At 41.1% G+C, this 24,803-nt stretch overlaps 1 protein-coding gene across 3 annotated transcripts in view; it reads left to right on the top strand.

Moving 5' to 3' along the window:
- Positions 1–24,803, top strand: part of lap3 (leucine aminopeptidase 3) — a 46,285-nt gene that overhangs the window by 15,660 nt on the left and 5,822 nt on the right. For all 3 annotated transcript variants that reach the window (XM_063042170.1, XM_063042169.1, XM_063042171.1), the window contains exons 5-12: positions 4,731–4,890; positions 5,472–5,636; positions 6,132–6,290; positions 7,142–7,266; positions 10,685–10,773; positions 10,940–11,042; positions 12,403–12,482; positions 22,068–22,177. In XM_063042170.1, the coding sequence (XP_062898240.1) occupies positions 4,731–4,890; positions 5,472–5,636; positions 6,132–6,290; positions 7,142–7,266; positions 10,685–10,773; positions 10,940–11,042; positions 12,403–12,482; positions 22,068–22,177 (991 nt within the window). The remainder of the gene's footprint in view (positions 1–4,730; positions 4,891–5,471; positions 5,637–6,131; positions 6,291–7,141; positions 7,267–10,684; positions 10,774–10,939; positions 11,043–12,402; positions 12,483–22,067; positions 22,178–24,803) is intronic.

The raw sequence follows: 24,803 nt of genomic DNA, 5'->3' as shown, positions 1-24,803 counted from the left end.
ACGGCTGCTGAATGCAACGTGTTTCAGCAATGCCGGCGAGAATCCGGGGCAGAGCGGTTGCTCGGGGTGCACGCTGGCTTTTATCGCGCGCTGCCTTTCTTCGTAACAGTGAAAACACCTTCTGAAAGCGAAAACAGGGTACTAATGTAGGTCTTTCGTAACAGTGAGGTTTCGTAAAGCGAACGTTCGAAAAGCGGGAGACACCTGTAATTCAGTGACCAGAACTGTACACAATACTCCAAATTTGGCCTTACCAATGCCTTATACAATTTCAACATTACATCCCAACTCCTATACTCAATGCTCTGATTAATGAAGGCCAGCATACCAAAAGCTTTCTTCACCACCCTATCCACATGAGATTCCACCTTCAGGGAACTATGCACCATTATTCCTAGATCCCTCTGTTCTACTGCACTCCTCAATGCCGTACCATTTACCATGTATGTTCTATTTTGATTAGTCCTACCAAAATGTAGCACCTCACATTTTTCAGCATTAAACTCCAGCTGCCATCTTTCAGCCCACTCTTCTAACTGGCCTAATCCACTGAGGGTGAAGGCAAATCAGTCTTGGGACTCGGGTGCTAACAGGAGCCCAAAATCCATTAGCATTGTCTAGAGCTGAGAAAATGTTATGTTCTGGAGACAAACCATTCAGGATTGCGGCGGGGCTGGGGACAATGAGATGCCATCTCAATAGGGTCTTTTTGAGCACAGTATAGTTTATTGTTAACTGATATGATCTATCTGGTTTCTTTACTGGCCATATAGGTGAGTTAGTGATTGATGAGGCCTCTTCATATTATCCCTTGATGTTTTAGTTCCTTCACTTTACTCTGGATCACTGTCAGTGCATCAGTTTTTATGGGATACTGCTTATGGGGTTTATATACATCCCCCTTTATTTTAACTGGGTTTATCTTCACCCAACCACAGTCTTGCTTGAATCTAGCCCACAACTCTGGGAACTGCTGACTAAGTAACCCACAGGGGCTCCGGTCCCTGATTAATAAAATGGCTGTGGCTGTACTGGCTAGATTGTGTACTCTATTGGCTGTATCACTGCTTCTGACTTTACAATGTGGTTTCTTTCTTTCTGGAGTCTATAATAGACCCTGCCTTGCTTATTCTATCCACTCCAAGGATAGTATTGTCATTAATTTGAGTATCTGTGACTCACTCCTTTCTGCCTTCACTGTTCTTCCTCCTTAGTCTCTCGAGTCACTAACAAGGGTAGGTCAGTTATTGGTACTGATGCCCCTGCATCCATAAACATATCAGATTGCCAGCCACTTAACTATGCTGTTGAGTATATCTGTGGGTCATCAGCGCTGACGATGGGGGTTGCCGCCAGCTATTTGTCCGTGAAGCTGTGTTTTCTAGTTCTATAATCTGGTCAACAGTCAGTTTGGACAGAAAGCACTGTCAGGATTGGGGACTTTGATTCTGTTGTAGTCTCTACCTTTCTTGGTGGGTGACTTTCATGTCCCTTTCCCCTGTTAGGGCACTATCTCTAGCCTGGGAGACCACAGCTGTCACAAATTATTGCCTTTGCCCTTCTATGTCTAGCACAGCCGTCCCTCACTAAGTGCCCTGGTCGGTGACAAACAATGCAAGATCCCTGCATCTTCACAGCATTTGTGTCTGCTACACCACCTTATGACTTTCTTCCCTCTCTTTTGATCTATTTACCCGGCCCCTGAAACTATTGTGGAGTAGGTGGATCAGGTGGATCACACTATTAACCCCAAGTCAAAAACCTCCTGGTGGGTTGAGCTCAACCTTTTTAGCATCTTCAGGAAGACTGGATCATTCCTCCCTGGATTGCCAAGCCCTGAATCTTCCTCATAGGCCTGGTACTTTCACTTTGCATTGTGCATGGCAGGTTCATTGGCCTTCTGAACAATTGACTTTATCACTCCCCAGTTATTCTCTCCTCCTCCAAGTCGTTGTCTCACTATTCCCTTAAAGTTCTGATATCTTTCCTTATTGCTGGCATTCCCATTGGTTGCCCATGCTCCATCCTGCACCTGTGGAATCATGCTGTTTCCGGTTCTTCTTGGACGTTTAGCTTTAACCAATATGTGTATATCTTTGGGGTAGGGCGCAGCAGGTGGATTTTGATCATTGCGCCAACATTCTGCATTGCCACATGCAGCTCTAAATGAGGACACTTCGGATAGGATGCTCTGCTTTTCTCCTGGGGTGAAGAATTTGTGGATGGCGGTGAGGAGTGTGGGATCATTGGGGTTCTGAGCCCGTCACTGCCTGGTTTCTATAGGGACCATTCCAACAGACACTACATGGTAAAACCTCTCCTGATTGTGGGTCCTTTCCCACTTGTCAACTTCCCAGTTTACCTCATCACCTTCCTCAGAGGTTACTCCCATGCCTGTTGCCCATTGAACACCTACCTGCTGGGCCTTTTCCCATTTACTTCTCAGTCTGCCCAGGTTCCTTACTAATTTAGTCTTGTATTGTTCTAATTGTTCTGCTTGTTTTTCACCCACGTCTCTCTCTCTTTCTGTAAATGTTTTAACTGTTCCTTCAATCTGTCCAGCTCTACTTGTATTCTGTCTTTCTGTTCCCTGTATTCATCCTTTTCCTTCTGTAGCTCTACTATTTGTACACAATGTGATTCCAGGCACTTCATTCTCTCTTGTAAGTGTACATGATATAGAACGACTGCTGCTTTATCTTCCTTCCTCTTTGATTGGCTTTTCCACCACTATCAATGTTCCTCTGGGGTCCTGGTCTTAACCCACCCAGCTTTGTCCACTGTCCGTTCACGTCAGCCTTCTCAAGTTTATGGAGTACAGTTCTCCTCTCAATGTTGCTATATCTCTTATGTAGATAGTTAAATATCTTTGCACTATCATGTGTATCAAGCTTTAATTCTCAGCTTTAATTTTCCCATGCACAGTCAAACACACAAAATAATTCCCTGAACGAGTCTACATGCATCTTCTGGCATCCCAAATGGTTTCACCCACAGTACTCAAGTGTTCTCAGTAGCCACACTGTGTGTAATCCGTTGCCCCACTGAACAAGTATACATGCATCCTCTGGTGTCATGAATAGTATCCCCCACACTTCCCCAGTGTTCTTATTTGCCATGCTCCACTTACTATGTTGCTTGGCGAATGAGTACACACTTACTCTCCGGTGTTCTGAATGGTCAGTAACCACCTATTGCCACTGATTTCCCTGTCTCACCAAACTACCCTGTGTTGTCTGATAGTTGGTTCCTTACACAATACGCACGTGAGCGCGCACAAACAAACACACACACACCACTCACACTCACACTTACACACTCACACTGTCACACACACATCACTCACACACTCACTCTTTTGTACCTACTGGTTCAGCTCTCCACTGTGTCCTTTGATACTCTGTGATCCTGTGGTCATTTACCTAAACAGATTTAATTATGGGTGTAATCTTTTTTTAAAAATACTCACCCACTTAGATTGCTGAAGTCACTGGCCACACTGTGGGTCGTGATTGTAAACCGGATGTGCCTCCATCTGTTGTGACTGCGATCGAAGTCACCGGAGAGACACTGAAGCTGGTGATATAGAAGTCTTTATTTGTCACAACAATCAGACATCATTCTGGAGACACTCTCGGTAGAGTCTCACAAACTCAAAAGTACATCACATTTTTTTATATCCTTGTGATAAAAGATAACAGGTGATACAATACAATTTCAGTAGTCACAATGACATTATGTACTTCAGTAGTTTGGGTTGACAAATTGTTCCTTTGAGGGACATAGTAGAAGCACATTTAATTGATAAGACACCTCTGAATGTCTTTAGAAAAAACTATGTAACTCAAATATCCTAAAACCTTTTGAAACAGAGAGCCAGACACTGAACATTACTGTTGCCAGGGCTGTCTCTGAGTACGCAAATATGAGAAGTATACAAAAACTACTGATTGCCTATCCCTATGACCATGTTTGATATGTTAAGTGACAACATCCATCTGGTTTACCAGCTTGGCCTCAAGTCACAACAGTGCAAATAACTTTGCCAGTTGCCTGGTTTGATGTAAGTCAATTAATACAACTCCATTATTTTAACAATTGGCTCTTGCATATACAATCTCTTGGTCTGTGGAGCAGCCTGTGCTTGTAACTTTAATTTACTGTCTGCAATTTACAAAAAAAAAATGGAGGCTAGTTGCAAACTTCCTTAACTTATATACAGTTACAAAAGAACTGAAGCCTGGATCTCATTTGAATTACTATCTACTATACCTGTATTCACATAACTCCAGAATACCCCAGAATCAGCAGCCAAGTGTCACAATCATGTGCTTGGCACCTGATCACCAGTCGTACCTTGCATTGCCTCGTGGAACAGAGAATCATCAAAGCTTGTCCTCTGTTTCTGAAATAGGTTTGTGTGAGGAGTGAGTTTAGAGACAATGTAGTGAGTCACATTGTTGCAGTTGTGTTTACATTATAATCTCAGCTCAGTAACTTCTTGGGTGTTTTCAGCATTTTATTTACGGTTTAATGACTATTAGCAAATCTAAAATTATAAGTTTTTATTTGTATATATCACACAAATTTAGTAATAATTTTAAAATCTGATGTGCAGTATTTGTTTGTTAGTCATCATAGTTTTTAAAGATATGAATCAGTTTTTCTAAAAGAAAAGGTTGTATGCACGGCTTCAGTGGCAGAAAATTCAGCTTTTATATGTCTTTCAGTTGGATGTAGGCAGTTACAAGATCTAGAGGTGACTGATGTGGAAGTTGACCCATGTGGAGATGCCCAGTGTGCAGCAGAAGGATCTGTTTTGGGTTTATTTGAGTATAATGAGCTAAAGAAGAAAAAGAAAACAGCAGTCACAGTGAAACCGCATGGAAGGTATTGAAATATTATGTATATACAGAAAACCTGCTCCTTTTTTATAAACGATATTTTGGGTTTTTTTTTTCAACAAAAGGCTGAATTACAAATATTTTTCTGGTTTCTTATTTTAATCATTAAACGTGGCAGGATTTATAACTTGTTTGCATCTCTTCCTACTGATGCAGTGCGTTCTCTTCTGGTTTCAGTTGTGATGTTGGTTAAGATTCCTTTGAATAATGAATGTTCTCTTCAGAGAAATGGAGACTGTTCTTCTAATGTCTCCAGCTACTTTTGTTTGAGATTTAAAGTAATTGCACTTTTTCTCTTTTAGTCTTATTGGTTTAAGCTTTTTAAAAATATGGTATGAAATTATTTATTTATCTTTAACTTTTTGTTTATTATTTGCCACCACTGTATTTTCTGTGTGTATATTGAAATTACATAATTATTTAATAGCTTAAAGTATTGAAGATTCTATAATTTGATTTTTTCATTTATTATTCTCTCAGATTAGAACTTAATTGCTTAATATTTTTCCACCATTAAATTGGGTCAAATTTAGCAGGCAGTAATTGAAAATACTCTATTTTTGCTAGTTTGGAAAATGAAGCATGGCAAAGAGGAGTACTATATGCAGAAGGGCAAAATTTGGCTCGGCATTTGATGGAAGCACCAGCTAATTACTTAACTCCAACTAGCTTTGCAGAGATCATTCAAGAAACGCTGTATTCTACAAGTGATACCATTAAAGTGCACATAAGGTAATTCATGCATTTTGTTTTAAATAACAAAATGAAAAATAGAATTGCTGAACTGATGAAAAATAGGTATTTTTGTAGCTGAATATATTATTCTCAGGCATTGTTGAGCTATTAATAGTACCTGTAATTAATTATGAAAGTTAGTATTTATTGGACTTGTAGCCTAGAGGTTTGTTTAATAGTCAAGAGTCTAAGAGTCCAAAGTCAAATAATTAATTTCCTTCAGTAAAAACAGATGAAGTTTCAGTGAAAATGAAATTGATGTAAAATGCCAATTTGTTGATAATCTCAGTAAGGGAAAGAAACTGTGGTCTTACTTGGTCTTTCCTATTTATGACTTCAATTGTGCTGAACTGTGATTCCAGTAATTGAGAAACACACTGAAGAAACTAGGGGTAAGTCAAGTCATCACTGCCAGTATTTCCAAGAGTTAGTGAATTGAAAATAATAGGTACTCTATCTGATACTGACATACTATTTTCCATACATCCATAGATCCAAATCCTGGATTGAGGAGCAACAGATGGGAGCTTTCCTTAGTGTAGCCAAAGGTTCAGATGAAGAGCCAATATTTTTAGAGATTCACTATAATGGTTCTGCAGTCCCCAGTGAATCACCATTAGTTTTTGTAGGAAAAGGTATTACATTTGACAGGTGAGTTCTGAGTTTTTAGTTGTTTTATATAAGCATTCTTCTTTAAAGTTGGTGCATGGCCAAGTGGTTTAGGCATTCGTCTAGTGATTTGAAGGTCGCTAGTTCAAGCCTTGGCTGAGGTAGCATGTGTGTCCTTGAGCAAGGCACTTAACCACACATTGCTCTGCAACGACACTGGTGCCAAGCTGTATGGGTCCTAATGCCCTTCCCTTGGACAACATCGGTGGCATGGAGAGGGGAGACTTGCAACATAGGCAACTGCTGGTCTTCCATACAACCTGGAAACCTTCCAAGGCGCAAATCCATGGTCTCGTGAGACTAACGGATGCCTATCTTCTTTAAAACACTTACTAGCTTACTGACCAAAATGTTGGAGATTAGATCAAGTTCTTTATTAATGTTCTGGCATGTTCATTTTGAAGTCAAGTGTTTTCGGAGAATGCTGTTGAGAAAATTTACAATGCACACGCTAAAACAAAATCATTATTTTCTTAATCTGAGTTTACTACAATAGCTAAGACTTCCTATTTTCCGCAGTGGTAAGGTAGACCTCGGCTTGAAGTATAGGCTCTTCCCAACACTCTTACCTGATGCAGAAATGGGATGCTGGATGTCAACAAGTATTTTAACTCAAAAAAAAATTTCAACTTTTGGTTTACCTGTTACACTGTATACAAAAAGTAGCTGGAAAATCTTAGAACAGTACTAATATTCTGAGTTCTTTACAGATTTACACTCCAGCTATAGCATTACTTTAATAATAAATTTTGATTCTGTTGCAGAGATGTGTTTGATAGTCTTCCACCTGGAATTGGCTTTAGCTAATGTATTTCAACTTTTTCTTTTGGTAGTGGTGGAATTTCAATTAAACCTGCATCGGGTATGGATGCAATGAGAGCAGACATGGGAGGAGCTGCAACAATCTGTTCTGCCATAACGACTATTGCATCTTTGAAACTTCCCCTTAATATTATAGGTAAAATATTGTTGTGTAATTCACTTGGAATAATGAAAGCTTTGAGGTATTACTAAGTTGAGGATCCAGGCAATTGCTGTCTGTTCCTGTACAGTGTTTATTAATTTAAGAAAATGTTATTAAAAAGCCATTGAGTAGTGAATTCCTTTTTTTGTACTTTTGTGTTTGCATTAATATATTTAAAAGCTGTAAATTGTAAAGTTACATAGCTTATTCTTGGAATACATTTTAATTTCTTGCCATTGCAAATATTCTTTTGTCCCTATTAAAATAAATATTTTTGAAAGACTATGTTGGAAATCCCATTGTTATTAAGTTAGTACAGCCAAAGAAATGTTTGCATTCAATTTTTCTACTTTGGTCTGTCCTGGAACTGGTCTTGTTCTGTTCATCTTTTGTTAACTGAATAACTTGGCTTAGAAGGGTTCCCTCCCTTCCCAAGAAAGAGAAGTTGGGTCCATCCAGCCCTTCCCAGGTAGCTCTCAAAGTATTCATGCTTCTCCTAGATGAACTCTTTATGACAGCAAGCACAATAGTAATAAATGGGTCACAAACAGTCACTCTTGACTAATGCAGGATTCAGTGCCTTGGCCTCAACAATTCACATTGCATACTCAGTGGCCACTTTATTATGTACATCTCATTAATGCAAACATCTAACCAGTGAATCATGTACCAGCAACTCATTGTATAAAAGCATGCCGACATGGTCAAGAAGTTCAGTTGGTGTTTAAACCAAACATCAGAATGAGGAAAAAATGTGATCTAAGTAACCTTGATCGTGGAATGATTCTTGGTGCTTGACGGAGTGGTTTTAGTATCTCATGCTGTAGTGCTCTTGGGATTTTCACACAGAGCAGTCTCTAGAGTTTATAGAGAATTGTGTGAAGGATAAAAAACATCTAGTGAGTGGCAGTGCTGTAGGCAGAAACACTCTGTTAATGAAAGAGGTCAGAAGAGAATAGCCAGACTGGTTCAAGCGACAGTGACTCAATAATCAAATGTTATAATAATGGTGTCCAAAATATCATCTCTGTACACACAAAGCGTCAAACATTAAAGTAGATGAGCTACAACAGCAGAAGATCACAAACATGCACTCAATGGCCGTTTTATTCGGTATAGGAGGTATATTTTTGTATTTGCACAGATTGCCATCTTTTGTACATTGCTTGTTTGTCAGTCTTTATTATTGTATTGTATTTCTTTGTTCTTTTGTGAATGTTTTCAAGAAATTGAAGCTCAAGTTAGTATATGGTGACATCTAAGCCTTCATAATAAATTTATTTTTAACTTTGAAATATGCCCTCTCAGTGGGTCCCTGTACATCAGACCATGCAACAAATTTACTGTATTGAATTGGTTTATTATTTTCACATGTATTGGAGTACAGTAAAAAACTGTTTTGCATGCCCTCCATAGAGATAATTTCATTACATCAGTACACCAAGGTAGTATGAAGTTTTAAGTAAATTTATTGTGTAAGTGCATATGGCTTACCGTATACTACACTGAGATTCATTTTCTTGACGTATTTACAGGTAGAATGAGGGCAGATCTCATTGAAATCTACCGAATATTGAAAGGCCTTGATAGAGTGAAGGTGGAGAGAATGTTGAGTCTAGGACCAGAGGGTACAGCCTCAGTATAGAAGGATGTCTATTTAGAACAGAGGTGACAAATTTCTTTAGCTAGAGGGTGGTGAATCTGAAATTCATTGCCACAGGCAGCTCTGGAGGCCAGGTCAAGGGGATATTTAAAGTGGAGGTTGACAGGTTCTTGATTCGTCAGGGCATCAAAGGTTATGGGGAAAAGGCACCAGAATGGGTTTCATAGGGATAATAAATCAGCCGTGATGGATAAGCAGAGCAGACTCAATGGGTTGAAAAGCCTAGATCTTCTATATCTTGTGGTCTTACAATTTTCAACTTTGTCAATGACATAAAACTGGGTTAGTTGTGAGGAAGATGCAAAGAAATGTCAAGGTGAAAAAGACGAGAGGGCAGATATAATGTGGATGAATGGGAAATTGCTCATTTGGTAGGAGAAAGAGGAAGTCAGATAATTATTTAAGTGAGAGTGGATTAAAAAATGCTGTTGCAGGATGCATGTTGATGTTTTTGTATTTCTTGTCACACTGCAAGCAATTACGAAAGCAGATGGTATGTTAACCTTTATTCCACAAGGTTTTGAGTAGAGGAGCAATGCTATCTTAGTACAATTATATCGGGCTTGAATTGAATTGACTTTATTTCTTACATTATTCACATACATGAGGAGTAAAAACTTTTACATTATGTCTCTGTCTAAATATGCAATCATAGTAATTTATGATAAATAGAACAGTGAATGTAACAAAGAAATACACTCAAATCAGCATGAGTAATCAGTCTGTTGGCCTGGTGGAAGAAGCTGTCCTGGAGCCTGTTGGTCCTGGCTTTTATGCTGCGGTACCATTTCCTGGGTGGTAGCAGCTGGAATAGATTGTGATTAGGTTGACTTAGGTCCCCAATGATTGATTTGACCATCCTTGGAGTATTATGTATACATTTGGTCTATATCCCTAAGAAAGTTCAATAGAGTGCAAAAGTTTAATCAAGCTGTTTCCTGGGATAACTGGCGCGTGGCCAAGTGGTTAGGGCGTTGGCTCATGATCTGAAGGTCATGGGTTCAAGACTCGGCCAAGGCAGCGTGTTGTGTCTTTGAGCAAGGCACTTAACCACGCACTGCTCCAGTCCACCCAGCTGAAATTGGGGACTGGCAAATGCTGAGGGTTAACCTCGCGATAGACTGGCGTCCTATCCGGGGGGTGGGGGGGGGGATATCTCATACTCTCAGTCGCTTCTCGCCACAGAAATCAGCATAAGCATGATGGGCCACAAGGCTCGGGACAGACTTTAACTTTCCTGGGATACTAGTATTTTCAATGAGAAGAGATCAGCTTAAGTAGGCCCGTTTCACTGCGGTTTACAAAACTGAAAGGAATCTCGTTGAAATTTTGACTGAGCTTGAAGGGTTATAGTCTTAAGATACACAGACAGCATTTAGGACTTGGACGAGAAGTTTCTTTTTTTTAGATTGGTAAACTTGAGGAATTTGCTACAACAGTCCCTGGAGATCATGTCACTGAATATATTGAAGAAAGAGAGATTTCCAGACACAAAAGAATTAGGAGGGAAGGGGAGAGAACAAGAATATAGTTTTACAATTGAGAATATGCCATGCTACTGAGTAGCACTAAACCAAAGAATTTAAAATCCAGGCAATTATGTTGAAATCTAAATTTTGAAAGATTTGAGGATACTGAATCAAAGATTTCTCTTTTCCTAATAGAGAGTATAATTTTTACTAGCTGGAATTTACAGAAGATGGCATGTGCAGTGGTAAAACATTCACACATGATTAATGTGTCTTTTAGGTGTGGCTCCGTTGTGTGAGAATATGGTGAATGGCAGGGCAAATAAACCTGGTGATGTGGTGAGAGCAAAGAATGGGAAAACGATACAGGTAATGCTAAACTTATTCAGATGTTTTTCTAATAGCAAGCATAGCCATTTTCTACATGGTTACTGTTAAATGGGTATGAGGGAGTTCTGCCTTCTATATTACATGTTACAGATCTGATTTTGGCATAACTCCATATTTTCACTATGAATTATCCTATATTTTTAAGGTGGATAACACTGATGCTGAGGGTCGTTTGATACTGGCTGATGCCCTTTGCTATGCACATGAATTTCAACCCAAAGCTCTTGTAAATGCTGCAACTTTAACAGGTATTGCTTTCTTTGTACAAGATCAGTAAGTGCATTTGATGATAATTTTAGACTGTGGGATATAGGAGCAGAACTAGGCCATTCGGCTCATTGAATCTGCTCAATAAATCATGGCTGATTTATTACTCCTCTCAAACCCATTTTCCTGCCTTCTCGCCGTAACCTTTGATGCCCTCATTAATCAAGAACCTATCAACCTTTGCCTTAAATATACCCAATGACTTGGGCTGCATGGCCAGCTGTAGCAATGAATTCCCTAGATTCGCCTCCATCTGGCTAAAGAAATTTTTCCTCATCTCTTTTCTAAATGGGTTTCTTCTGAACTCCTGTGGGTACAGGCCCAGAGTCACCAAGCTATACTCATATGTAAACCCTTTCATTCCTCCGATAATTCTCGTGAAACTTCTATGGACCCCCTCCAATGCCAGCATATCTTTTCACTGCTCACAATACTCTAAATGCAGTCTGACCAATACCTTATAAAGCCTCAGCAGCATATCCTTGCTTTTCTATTCTCGTCCTCTCAAAATGAATGTTAACATTGCATTTGCCTTCCTTACCACCAACTCAACCTGCAACTTAACCTTTAGGGAATCCCAAGTAGCGTTTTCTTACAGATGAGCTGGTGTGAAAATCATTCTAACTGCAGACGGATTGTTTTGCACTGGATGCTTTCCATGATAACTACAAAATGTATTCAAAGCATAAAAAAAATTCCATGAAACCCCGCGGTTTCAGCGGTCTGCTGGCTAAGCCACAGATGCTCTGAGAAAATACTGATGGATCTTATTGAGTGACTGCAACCAGTGTGAAATTGTGTCAAGACATTTGATGCAGTTATATGACTGGCTCGATCCGTTACTTCAGAAGAGAGTTAAGAATTAGGAGTAGTTGGTTATATTGACTGTTTTTCCCTCTTCATAGATGCTTCTGACCTGCTGAGTTCCTCCAGCATTTTGTATGTGTTATTCTGTATTTCTGTACTATCATCTGCAGAATCTCTTCTGTTCATTAAGAGTAAAACACATTGATGTAACCCTGTACTGCTATACTGGCCAGGGAAGAGCAGCAGGTTTATTTCCCTTAGGGAGGTTGATGAACAGTTTTGATTTAATCAAAATCAGTTACTCAAGTATTTTAAAAAATTTTCTTTGGAAAACTACCCTCTAATCCCCATTTCTTCTATGGTAGGATTTGAACATCTGATATCTGTTCAGTTTAGTAAAATGACCACTATAGTAGTATAATTAAGTGACCGGAGAATTTTTAGTCATGTGTAAGACTATGGTTGAACTGCAAGCATTAATAACACCTTTAAAACGTCCAACAGCAGTGAATTGATTTAAGTTATTTTTAACAGGGGCTATGGATGTTGCCTTGGGGTCAGCAGCGACTGGAGTTTTTACCAACTCTGACTGGTTGTGGGAACACCTTAAACAAGTAAGATTAATTTAGTTTTATACCAAGTATTTAAGATCTAATTTGTACTTTTAGGAAATGAATTTAGCTTTTCTACACTTGTGGAAGAAATCCAGAACAGAAGAATGGTGTAGATCAGAGGCAAGCATGTTCAATTCTCCCTCTCGATTACCTACAGTTTTTTTGGGGAGTTTGCAGTATCATTCTATTAAACTAATTGGCCAATTTTTGCTGAATATACTGTATAGAAATACTGTGATGGTGACAGAAATTTGTGAATAATGGTTTTCAACAACCTCTCTACAAAATTAATTTTAAAATATTGATATGGTTACAGAATGATGAATTAGCAAATTATTGCCATAATAATCAGAAGTATTGTAAAACCATACACTCTGATTCACATTGTAAATTGATGTAGCACTATAGAGTAGGATTGATTGATTGTACTCTGCTCAACAAACATCACACAGAACAATGACTACATGCAATTATGGGCTCTTGGATTGTAATTTGTAGCTGTAGTGGGATACAGGCTAGTTTACTAGTTTGAATGTTGGCCGCATCAATCTCAGAATGGTGCAGCATTATTGTAATGGAATATCTGAACATAGAGTCATAGAGCACTACAGTACAGAAGCAGGTCTTTTTGCCCATCTAGTTTTTGCCACCTATATTTCTGCCCAGTCCCATCAACTGGCATACGTACCATGGCCCTCCATATCCCTTTGGTTCATGTAGCTATTTAATTTTCTCTTAAATGTTGAAATCAAACCTGCATCCACTACTTCCGCTGGCAGCTCTTTCCACACTGTCACGTGAAGAAGTTCCTCCTCGTGATCCCATTAAATGTTTCAAAGTAAATGTATTATCAAAGTATATATATGTCACCATACAACGCAGTGATTCATTTTCCAGTGGGGATGCTCAATAAATTCATTATAGAATAATAGCCATAATAGAATCAATGAAAGACCCACATCAACTAGGCATTCAACCAGTGTGCAAAAGACAACAAACTGTGCAAATACAAAAAGAAAGAGATAATTTTCATCTTTCACCCTTAACCCGTGACCTCTAATTCTCGTCTCACCCAACCTCAATGGAAAAAGTCTGCTTGTATTTACCCTATCTATACCCCTTATAATTTTGCATGCTTCTATCAAATCTTCCTTCATTCTCCTGAGCTCTAGGGAATAAGTTCCTAACCTATGCAACCTTTCTCTATAACTCAGGTCCTTAAATCCCAGCAACATCCTTGGAGATTTTCTCTGGACTCTTTCAATCTTATTATAACTTCCCTGTAGGTAGGTGACCTAAACTGCACACAGTATTCCAAATTAGGTCTCACCAGTCTTTTACAAATTCAACATAACATCCTAACTCCTGTACTCAGTATTTTATTCCCAGATCCTTCTGTTCTACTGCACTCCTCAGTGCCCAACTGCTTGTTGTGTATGTCCTACCCTGGTTTGTCCTCCCAAAATGCAACACTTCACACTCGTCTGCATTAAATTCCATCTGCCATTGTCCAGATCCTACTGCAAGCTTTGATGGCTTTCCCACTGTCCACTTGGCCCACAATCGTGGTGTCATCCACATGTTTGCTCATTTTGTGTACTACATTATCATCCAGGTCGTTGATATAGATGACAAACAACAGCTGAGCAAGCACTGATTCCTCTAGCACACTAGGTCACAGGCCTCCAGTCAGAGAGGCAACCATCTACTATCACTCTCTCTGGCTTCTCCCACAAAGCCAATGTCTAATCCAATATACTACCTCATCTTGAATGCCAAGCAACTGAACCTATTTGACCAGTCTCTCATGGGGGACCTTGTCAAAGGCTTTGCTAAAAATCCATGTAGACAACATCCACTTCATTGTCATAGTCATACTTTATTGATCCCGGGGGAAATTGGTTTTCGGTACAGTTGCACCATAAATAATAAATAGTAATAAAACCATAAATAGTTAAATAGTAATATGTAAATTATGCCAGGAAATAAGTCCAGGACCAGCCTATTGGCTCAGGGTGTCTGACCTTCCAAGGGAGGAGTTGTAAAGTTTGATGGCGGCGGGAATGACCTTCTATGACGCTCTGTGTTGCATCTCGGTGGAATGAGTCTCTGGCTGAATGTACTCCTGTGCCCAACCAGTACATTATGTAGTTGATGGGAGACATTGTCCAAGATGGCATGCAACTTGGACAGCATCCTCTTTTCAGACACCACTGTCAGAGAGTCCAGTTCCATCCCCACAACATCACTGGCCTTAGGAATGAGTTTGTTAATTCTGTTGGTGTCTGCTACCTTCAGTCTGATGCCCCAGAACACAACAGCAAACATGATCGCACTGGCCACCACAGACTCGTAGAACATCCTCAGCATCGTCCGGCAGATGTTAAAGGACCTCAGTCTCCTCAGGAAATAGAGACGGCTCTGACCCTTCTTGTAGACAGCCTCAGTGTTCTTTGACCAGTCCAGTTTATTGTCAATTCGTATCCCTAGGTATTTGTAATCCTCCACCATGTCCATATTGACCCCCCCTGGATGGAAGCAGGGGTCACCGGTACCTTAGCTCTCCTCAAGTCTACCACCAGCTCCTTAGTCTTTTTCACTTTAAGCTGCAGATAATTCTGCTCACACCATGTGACAAACTTTCCTACAGTAGCCCTGTACTCAACCTCATCTCCCTTGCTGATGCATCCAACTATGGCAGAGTCATCCGAAAACTTCTGAAGGTGACAAGACTCTGTGCAGTAGTTGAAGTCCGAGGTGTAAATGGTGAAGAGAAAGGGAGACAAGACAGTCCCCTGTGGAGCCCCAGTGCTGCTGATCACTCTGTCGGACACACACTGTTGCAAGCACACGTACTGTGGTCTGCCAGTCAGGTAATCAAGAATCCATGACGCCAGGAAAGCATCCACCTGCATCGCTGTCAGCTTCTCCCCCAGCAGAGCAGGGCGGATGGTGTTGAACGCACTGGAGAAGTCAAAAAACATGACCCTCACGGTGCTCGCTGGCTTGTCCAGGTGGACGTAGACACAGTTCAGCAGGTAGACGATGACATCCTCAACTCCTAGTCGGGGCTGGTAGGTGAACTGGAGGGGATCTAAGTGTGGCCTGACCATAGGCCGGAGCAGCTCCAGAACAAGTCTCTCCAGGGTCTTCGTGATGTGGGAGGTCAATGCCACCGGCCTGTGGTCATTGAGGCTGCTGGGGCGTGGCGTCTTCGGCACAGGGACGAGGCAGGACATCTTCCACAGCACAGGAACCCTCCGGAGCCTCAGGCTCAGGTTGAAGACATGGCGAAGTTCTCCACATAGTTGAGGGGCACAGGCTTTGAGCACCCTGGTACTGACACCATCCGGTCCTGCAGCCTTGCTTGGGTTGAGACGTTTCAGCTGTCTTCTCACCTGTTCAGCTGTGAAGCCCACAGTGGTGGTTTCGTGTGGGGAAGGGGTATAGTCATGAGAGCAGGGTGGGGGACTGTGAGGAGGGGTAGGAGGGGAGAGTGGAATATGTGTTGGTTGGGGGCCGACAACAGATGACTCGTGGGGGATGGGCAGGGGCCACAATGTCAAATCTGTTAAAGAACAGGTTAAGTTCGTTGGCCCTGTCCACACTGCCTTCAGCTCCTCTGTTGCTAGTTTGCCGGAACCCAGTGATGGTCCTCATCCCCCTCCAGACCTCTCTCATGTTGTTCTGCTGGAGTTTCCACTCAAGCTTCCTCCTGTACCCTATTTCCATCTCTAAACGCCCTCTTTTTAGCGCTCAGGGTGTCCTTAATGTCCTTTGTTACCCATGGCTTGTTATTTGAATAACGAAGGACAGTTCTTGTCGGAACATTGCAGTCCACACAGAAGTTGATGTAATCAGTAATGCACTCTGTGAGCCCATCAATATCCTCTCCATGTGGCTCACAGAGTGCCTGCCAGTCTGTCACCTCAAAACAACCCTTGGCTTCATCAGCTTTCTTGGTAACTTCGTCAAAAACTATGATTGGCTAGATACGACCTACGATGCACACAGCCATGTTGACTATCCCTAATCAACTTCAGTCTATCCAAATACTTATAAATCCAGTTCCTTAGAATACCTTCCGACTACTGATGTCAGACTCGGTGGTCTGTAATTTCCTGGTTTATTCAACAATGGAACAGCATTAGCTTTCACCCATTTCTCCTATGGCTAAGAAAGTTTTAAATACCTCTGCTGGTGCCCTGCATTTTCTACACCAGCTTTCCACAGGGTCCATCCTAATTTACCTGAAGAGCAAACACTTCCTCCTCCATAATCTGTCATTTAATCCATTTTTTTAAATACATTTTTAAGTGATCCAAAAATGTTTTGGAGATAATTTAGAACACCTTGTTTTTTAAACTGAGTTGTTTTTGTGTCTATATGATCTACAATGTGTGTTTTATTTTGTGATGAGAGGAGTACCTTAGGAGTGAGCCAATAATTATACCCTATTGTTTACTATTATCAAGTGTAGCTCCAGAAATAAAAGTACATTTATTGAAAACTTATCTTTTGAGAAAGCCAACATTGAAGGTAAATCATGTTTAACTAATAAGGTAGAGTTTTTGAAGTACAAAGAGGATCAACAAAGGAAATGTAATTGGGTATTTCTGATCTTCCAAATGTGCTTGATAAAGATCCACATGAATAGGTTACCATCAGGATTGAACTCATTAATAAATGGGGCTTTAAGAGGGGAGGGAGGGAACATCGACTCAGACCATAAGAGGCCTGCGTCGGGTAGTTTCATGCCTTACAAGGTGCAGGTTGGAAGTCTGTGTGGGGCGCCACTCCTCGCAGACTAGAGCAATGTGTGATTGAGTGCCTTGCTCAAGGGCACAAACACGCTGCCACAGCTGAGGCTTGAACTGGTGACCTTGAGGTAACTTGACGAACACCTTAACCACTTGGCCACGTGCCCAACACAAAGAGGTTTTAAGAGGATGGATATTAATGTGTCTATATAAGAGGAAAGAATTGTAGTAAAAGACTTACTGGGTTTGAATGGAAGTGTAGAGTTCAATTCCTTTTGTAATATATATTAATAATTTGGTCTTGGATATGGATGTCATAACATATAACTTGGAGAAGATACAAAAGAGATGTAATGAACTGTGGAGAGGACATTTAAGGAGGATGTAGACAAGTTGGTTCAAAGGTTGAATTTAATGTCAGAGAAATGTATAAATATACATCTTGAGATGCTTTTTCTTCGCAAACATCCATGAAAACGGAGAAGACCTTAGATCTTCAGGCCCACAGTGAAAGATTTTCCGGCCTCCCCAACGACACATGAGTCTCCTGCCATGGCACTGACCCTTGATCTGCCCGTCTCCAGAGTGCCAATGTAAACATAAATTTGCTGGACCAAATAAACAGCACACACAAGTCTTAACTTTGCCTTCCACCCGTTTATTAGTTCGAACTCAGCCGGCAAGACTACCTTCGGAACCTAATTCATCAGAAAGAGAAAAGTATGTCTCTTTCTGGCGGCTCACCATGAGGGTTTCTGTTTAACATTCTGAAGTGTTACAATTTATAGATCCCACAAAACAAGGAGCACTTTTAGATGTACCGGTCCCCACCAGGTTTTTTATGGACAAACTTAGTTACTTAATTAAAGTGCCTCCACTCGGTCTGGTTTTTATCAGTTCACTTCCTTTTATCAGAGGCAGAAAGGATACAGGGATGTGAAACAGCAAGGCATGGAATGTGTACTTAGCTTTGTGTTTCCCAACTGGGAATTATTTGATCTGAAGGCAGGTGTCTCTGAGGTTATGTCCACACTAGACCGGATAATTTTGAAAACGCCGGTTTCGTGTAAAAACGATAGGTGTCCACACCCGGCATTTTTGAAAATACCTCTGTCCACATTAAAACGGGTATTTTGGCGAATCTCCTCCTACTGGGCATGCGCAGGACACAGAGAAAACAAGCGAAGAGGAAATGGTATACCTGGTACGCGTTTGTCCAATTACAGACGAGAAAAACTTAAAAGGAAATTGCTAAATGAAAGACTTGGTGCGCGTTTGTCCAGTTACAGACTAAAAAATCTTAAATAGGAAAGTGCCAAACGAAAGATTTGGTGCGTATTTGTCCAAAAACATTTCCTATAGCCATAGCCTCTTCACCGATGAAAGGGACGACAGCTGCAACTAAATGCAATAAGGCTTGTTACTGGACAAAAGTGAAACTTGCTGTTACCTCATTTGTTTGCCTTTACTTTTGCCATCTTTGTGTATATTATTTTGCTGTATTTAACATGTACAAGAAAATGAGTTCCTGGGTAAAAGTGACAATTGCATCTATTGAATGTTTGCACAAGCAATACATTAATAAAGCACCTTGTTAAATGTATAAAACATGTCTGCATCACTGTTATCTTGTATTTTCATACAATGTTACATTAGGCTGTTACGCATCTATTGTCAAATATTGTTGTTGTGGTGTTGGAGTTTGTGTTCAAGAAAACAATGAAATGCCGCGCTGCCGCCACCATTTATTCCGGCACGTCATGACAGCGGTTTTAAAATTAGCCTTTTACCCCGTCCATACTACTCTGCCCAATCAGCGTTTTCAGATTTAAACACTCTGGAGAGTGTTTTAGAAAAGCTCTGTTTTGGGGGGAGGAGAACGCTGTTTCAGTGTGGACGGAGGGTCAAAACAAAGAGAAAAAGCTTCGGTTATGGATTCATGCGGTCTCGTGTGGAGGTAGCCTGATAAAGACAGACTCTGCATTCCTTCACAGAACAAAGTTTCATAGACATTCCAGCTACCCAAATAGAGCAAAACTTAATAACTTAGATAAAAGACTCTATTAAAATTTAATTCTTAATTGATAAAGATATGTCCTGTATTTAGCTCCATCAGCGACCACTTTTGTTGAAACCAAAAGGTGTGAAAAGTCTGGAGACGTTAAGTTTTTCACAAAAGACAACTTTGACAAAAGATCCCACCAAGCCCAAATTCCAATCGATAAAGTAATGTCTTGTCTTAACTTTATCACCGAGATTTTAGGTGACGTCCACACTACGCTGGATAATTTTGAAAATGAAGCCTTTTCTCTTCATTTTGACCCTCCGTCCACATTGAAATGGCGTTTTCATCCCCCAAAAACGAAGCTTTTCTAAAACACTCTCGAGTGTGTAAATTTGAAAACGATTGTTGCGCGTTATAGTGTGGATGGGGTAAATGGAGAGATTTAAAAATGCTGTCATGACAACATCACAACAACAATGCTTTTTCTGCTTCTGCTTGGTACTGCGCAAGCACTGCCAGGCGGCTGTTATAACGCGCAGTCGGTGTGAACGGTGTGAGAGTTAAATTGTAAAGTGAGCTTTTTTGACTATTTTAAAACTCTGTTATGATGTGCCGGAACAGATGGCGACAGCGTGGCATTTCATTGTTTTCTTGAATGCAGCCCCTCACACAACCTAACAATTTCAGAACAGACGGCAACGAGCTGAAGCCAGGAGAGTTAGAAATGTACTCACCAAATACTTTGACCCATAGCTTACTGAATAAATAAGTAAACTCACTTTGCCCTGTTTTCTGTCCTTGCTTATATGAAGGTGGTTTACCTATTTATGCAAGTACTTCTCTGAAAATAGATGTGTAACCGCCTAATGTAATGTATGGAAATACAAGATAACACTGATGCAGACATGTTTTATACATTTAACAAGGTGCTTTATTAATGCAACAGAGTCAGTCAGTTCTTCAATGTTCGTCGTCAGCTAGGTCATACTGTTCGTGAACACCCTGTCGGTTGCCTCCATACACTCCAGTATTTGTTGTTTTTTAGTTTTAAGTTCTCCTGCGCGAGAGCCAACAGCAATTCCTTTAAAGTTTTTCTAGTCTGTAACTGGACAAACACGCACCAAGTATACCATTTCCTCTTCGCTTGTTTTCTGTGTCCTGCGCATGCCCAGTAGGAGGAGATTCGCCCAAATATCCGTTCTAATGTGGATGGAGAAACGCTTGGTGTGAACGCCTGTCGTTTTTACTCAAAACCAGCGATTTCAAAATTATCCGGTCTAGTGCGGACATAGCCTTAGGCTTCTGAGCACGATCGAGACTCTCGGGCCAAACCCTTGGCATGTTGAATAACGGCCAGTCATGGAACCCCAAGAACAGGTCCCATTCCTGCAAAGAACCAAAGCCTGCGTGTAACTCCAGGTCAGGGTCTTCAAAAGAACCCTGAAAGGGGTAAAAAAAGATATTAAAGGTGGAAATAGAGCTGTTTCCGAAGATACAAGCAAAGGAGTCACCATTATCCCTCCTAACCTCCACCCTTTGTTGGTATGGGTAAATAGATGACAAACAAAATTTAAAATGTTGCATTTTTTTGTGGTTTAAAAAAGCATACAGAATTTTGGGCTTTATAAATGGATGCAGAGTGCAAGAGCATGGAAGTGCCAATTAGCTCTTATAAAACATGCTTAGCTATAAAAGGATATTGTGTTCATTCCGGGTGCTGTGCTTCAGGAATATTGTAAGGGTTTTCGAGAGGATACAGATTAAAAAAAATTAATGAGATAGTTTTGAAGCTGAGAGAATTTAGCTATGTGACTGGACTGGAGAAGCTAAAGTTGTTCTTGAGACAGGAGACTGTTAGATAATGTTATGTAACGCTCAGTTCTATTGGCTGGTGTTTATCTAGGGGAAACTCTGCCCGCCGCCCAACCGTGTCTCACGGTTCGCGTAGTTGCTGTGTAATGCACCCTGGTCCAAACTCACCCATCAAATATCAGACAGCACACAATGTATGATTTACAGATTACCCTTTATAAATCTTACTGGAACTATGTAATTAATAGAGATACAATATAAAAGTAAAAGGCGCCAAACTTACCAGAGTTCAACCACTTCGTGCACAATCATTGGAGCTCAATTAACAGGGTCCTTGTTCCACCAGGCTAATCTGCTCCGACCCCCTTGACTTGCCGCTCGGGACCAATCACGGTGGTCAACCAGAGCGCGTCCAGCATGTCCTTCTTCTCCGGGTCTCGTCCCGAAAAGCCTGCCAAACCACACGGTTCCCAGCCATATGAGACAGAATATCACCCACAAAAAGAAAACATGGACACTCATTGGTTTGTTCCCTCTCTTATCAATAATATAATCCAAACAAGGAGAGAGAGCGAGAACTCCTTACATCGCAGTTATTATTACAGAAAAGCCATTTTTATTATTACATAACAAAGAAGCCATTTTATGAACCTTCGCAGTAACATAAAAGAAGAAACCCCTTACACTTATAAAAGTATTTAAAATCAGAATTTACAGACATCAGAAAATGAGAAACTATCACATTTGGCAATAAGAGGGAACATAGGTTGAAGGAGTGCCTAAAGAATCAAGAGTCATGAGAAAAATCTTGTGTAATTATATAATTCAAAAGAGTTGTGCAAAGAATACAAACAATGGAGAGCTACAGGGAGAGGATGGGAGTGAAACTAATTGGATTGTATGACCATCATGGCCTGCTTCCAGCTTGTGTGCTATTGACATATTAGATACGAATCTCTAAGCAACCTGGCCATAACTTACAATTTTGGACTCGTGCTGTTTTTTTAGGCTAGTATTGTGACTGGAGATCGTGTGTGGAGGATGCCACTTTTTCAACATTACACCAGACAAGTCACAGAATCACAACTAGCAGACCTGAATAACATTGGCAAATACAGGTGAAAATTGCATCTTGTCATTAACTTTTACGGTTAAAGTTACATTGCTTTACACTGGAGGAATTGAATAATATGTATAACAAAGATTATGCGATTCTGCCCTTCAAGCTTGTTTCCCCCATTTTGTGAAATTGTGGCTTTTATTAAGTAATTTTACTGAAGAGACTGTGCTTACTACCTGCTATATATATAGGGCAGAAATGAAGGTCCTCCATCTCTGTCTGCCCTTGGCCATTTTCTCTATTGTGCCCCAGGTGTGGATCGGGGTCCTCAATTCTGCCTCTACAGTACAGCGCCAAGTTGTTTTTCTTCTGCTGCGTTTCCTCCACCCTTCAGGGGTCCAATGAAGTGCTGTCTCGATGGGGTTGGCCTCACTTCTCATCACGTGCCCAATCCATCTCCAGTGTTTCCTCAGGATGATTGTGGCTATGTCTTCTTGGTGACCCTGAAGAAGGAGGACGTAGTTGGACATCTTTCTTGTCCAGAAAATAAGGATGATCTTCTGGAGGCTCGTGGTGTGAAATGATGACAGCTTGGCAAGGTCATTCTCTGTCTTGCGCCAGAATTCTGACCCATACAAAAGAGTGAACAGAGCACAGCTTTTGTACAGCTTCACCTTGTGGTGTAGACACTGTACTTGGTTGAACCCCATATGTTGCTCATTGATCTGAAGATGTTTCTAGTTTTGCTGAGTCTGCACTGGATGTCCTTGGTCCCACCTTCCTGCCAAATGATGCTGTTCAGGTAGGTCAATCTGCCGGTGCTGGGTAAGCTGACGACGTATGCCTTGACGGAGGAGGAGACTCTATGTTGAGGGTCACAGTCTCAGTAGTTCCATTTAATACAATATACAACCTGAAATTGTTACTCTATGCTGACCCATGAAACAGAAGAAAAACCCCAAAAAATAAATAACAGAAAAAGAAACACAAGAACCCAAAAGCCCACCCCGTCCCACGCACAAGCAACAGCAAAAGCATTAGCCCCCGTTCACTTATTCCAGTAGGGAGCATCAGTGCCCACCGTGCACCAAGCAAGCAATAGCAAAGCCCCCAAAGAGAGACTGTGATCTGCTGTCCAGCGCAAACTATTGTTCACCCAATCAATTCGATATGCCAAAGGCACTCTCTCACTAACCAGGGAGAGAAGTATCAGTCCTTTCCACAGCAAGAGGGGAGACAAGTAGCTTGCTGTTTCAATGTTACAGTCTGAAGCGTCACTTTTATTTCAAGTTTCCCCCAGCTCAAGAATCAGCAGCAAACTCTCACTTACTGTCAATAGAAACAGCAAGAGTGATCGCCCAGATGCAGAGGCCTCTGACAGTCACACCCGCTGTTTCGAAGTTCTGGTCTCCTGCGGCGCTTTAGTTTGCGACGCTGGTGAGAAATTGAGGCCACAGGGCCGTATCCCGAAGGCAACCGTCTTCAGTTCACCCTGGAAGTATTGAAACCCGGTCGATCTGCAAACTCCCAAGGACAGGAACCCACCACCATGAAGAACTGCAGTTTGAGTGCAGCTGTAGATCGAGGACTCCTGAAAGGACTCCAGTTACCTTGAAAAAGAAAGAGGCATTGAAAAGAAGAATTTAAGCTGTTACACAAATTGGCTGGGAGAAGTCACCCTCTGGCACCACCTTATCCTGAGTCTCAGTCTGTGTCTGTTTGACTGAGACCAACCTGTCCACCAAAGGCACACAGGCGCTGAATTTTCTCTGAAAGAGACTTGTATTTACAAGTTGTTCTACAGGGGCCAGAGAGGTTGCTCAGCAAAGATTCATTTTCTATTGTTTAACACTCATTTTTGACTGTGGAATATGTAATATTATTAAATGTCTTTAGAGGAAGGATAATGGATAATCAGTCAACTGTATTGCATGAATGATCTCTTTGCAGATTCCATCAAGAGAATATGAAAGAATGCATCTTGAGGGGGGAAAAGACCAATACTGACTGAGGTTAGAGACTGAACCAGATGCACGTCAGCTCTGGCAGGGTTTGCAGGCCATTACTTCCTACAAATAAAACCCAAAATCATGAATGGCTGTGATACTTCACTCGCAGATGAGCTCAATACCTTTTATGCATGCTTTGAAAGGGAGAATAAAGCTACACCTGTGCGAATGCCTGCAGCATCTGGTGACCATCTGACCTGTCTCGGAAGTTGACGTCAGAACATCTTTCAAGAGGGTGAACACTCGCAAGGCGTCAGGACCTGATGGCATACCTGGTAGGGCTCTGAAAACCTGTGCCAACCAACTGTTAGGAGTGCTTAAGGACATCTTCAATCTCTCATTGCTGCAGTCAGAGGTTCTCACCTGCTTCAAAGTGGCAACAATCACACTAGTGCCTAAGAAGAGTAGGGTGAGTTGCCTCAATGACTGTCGCCCAATTACACTCACATCTACCATGGTGAAGTGAAGAGGTTGGTCATGGTTAGAATCAACTCCTGCCTGAGCAGGGACCTGGGCACGCTGCAATTTTTACATCACTACAATAGGTCTATAGCAGGTGCTGTCTCACTGGCTCTCCACTTGACCTTAGATCACCTGGGCAATAGTAATACCTATGCCAGCCTGCTGTTCATTGATTACAGCTTGGCTATTCAACACAATCATACCCTTGGTTCT

Source organism: Mobula hypostoma, chromosome 3, assembly GCF_963921235.1.
Source record: "Mobula hypostoma chromosome 3, sMobHyp1.1, whole genome shotgun sequence".
Taxonomy (NCBI): Eukaryota; Metazoa; Chordata; class Chondrichthyes; order Myliobatiformes; family Myliobatidae; genus Mobula; species Mobula hypostoma.
Note: the sequence above shows the minus strand (reverse complement) of the source record. Positions and strands in the feature narration are given on the sequence as shown.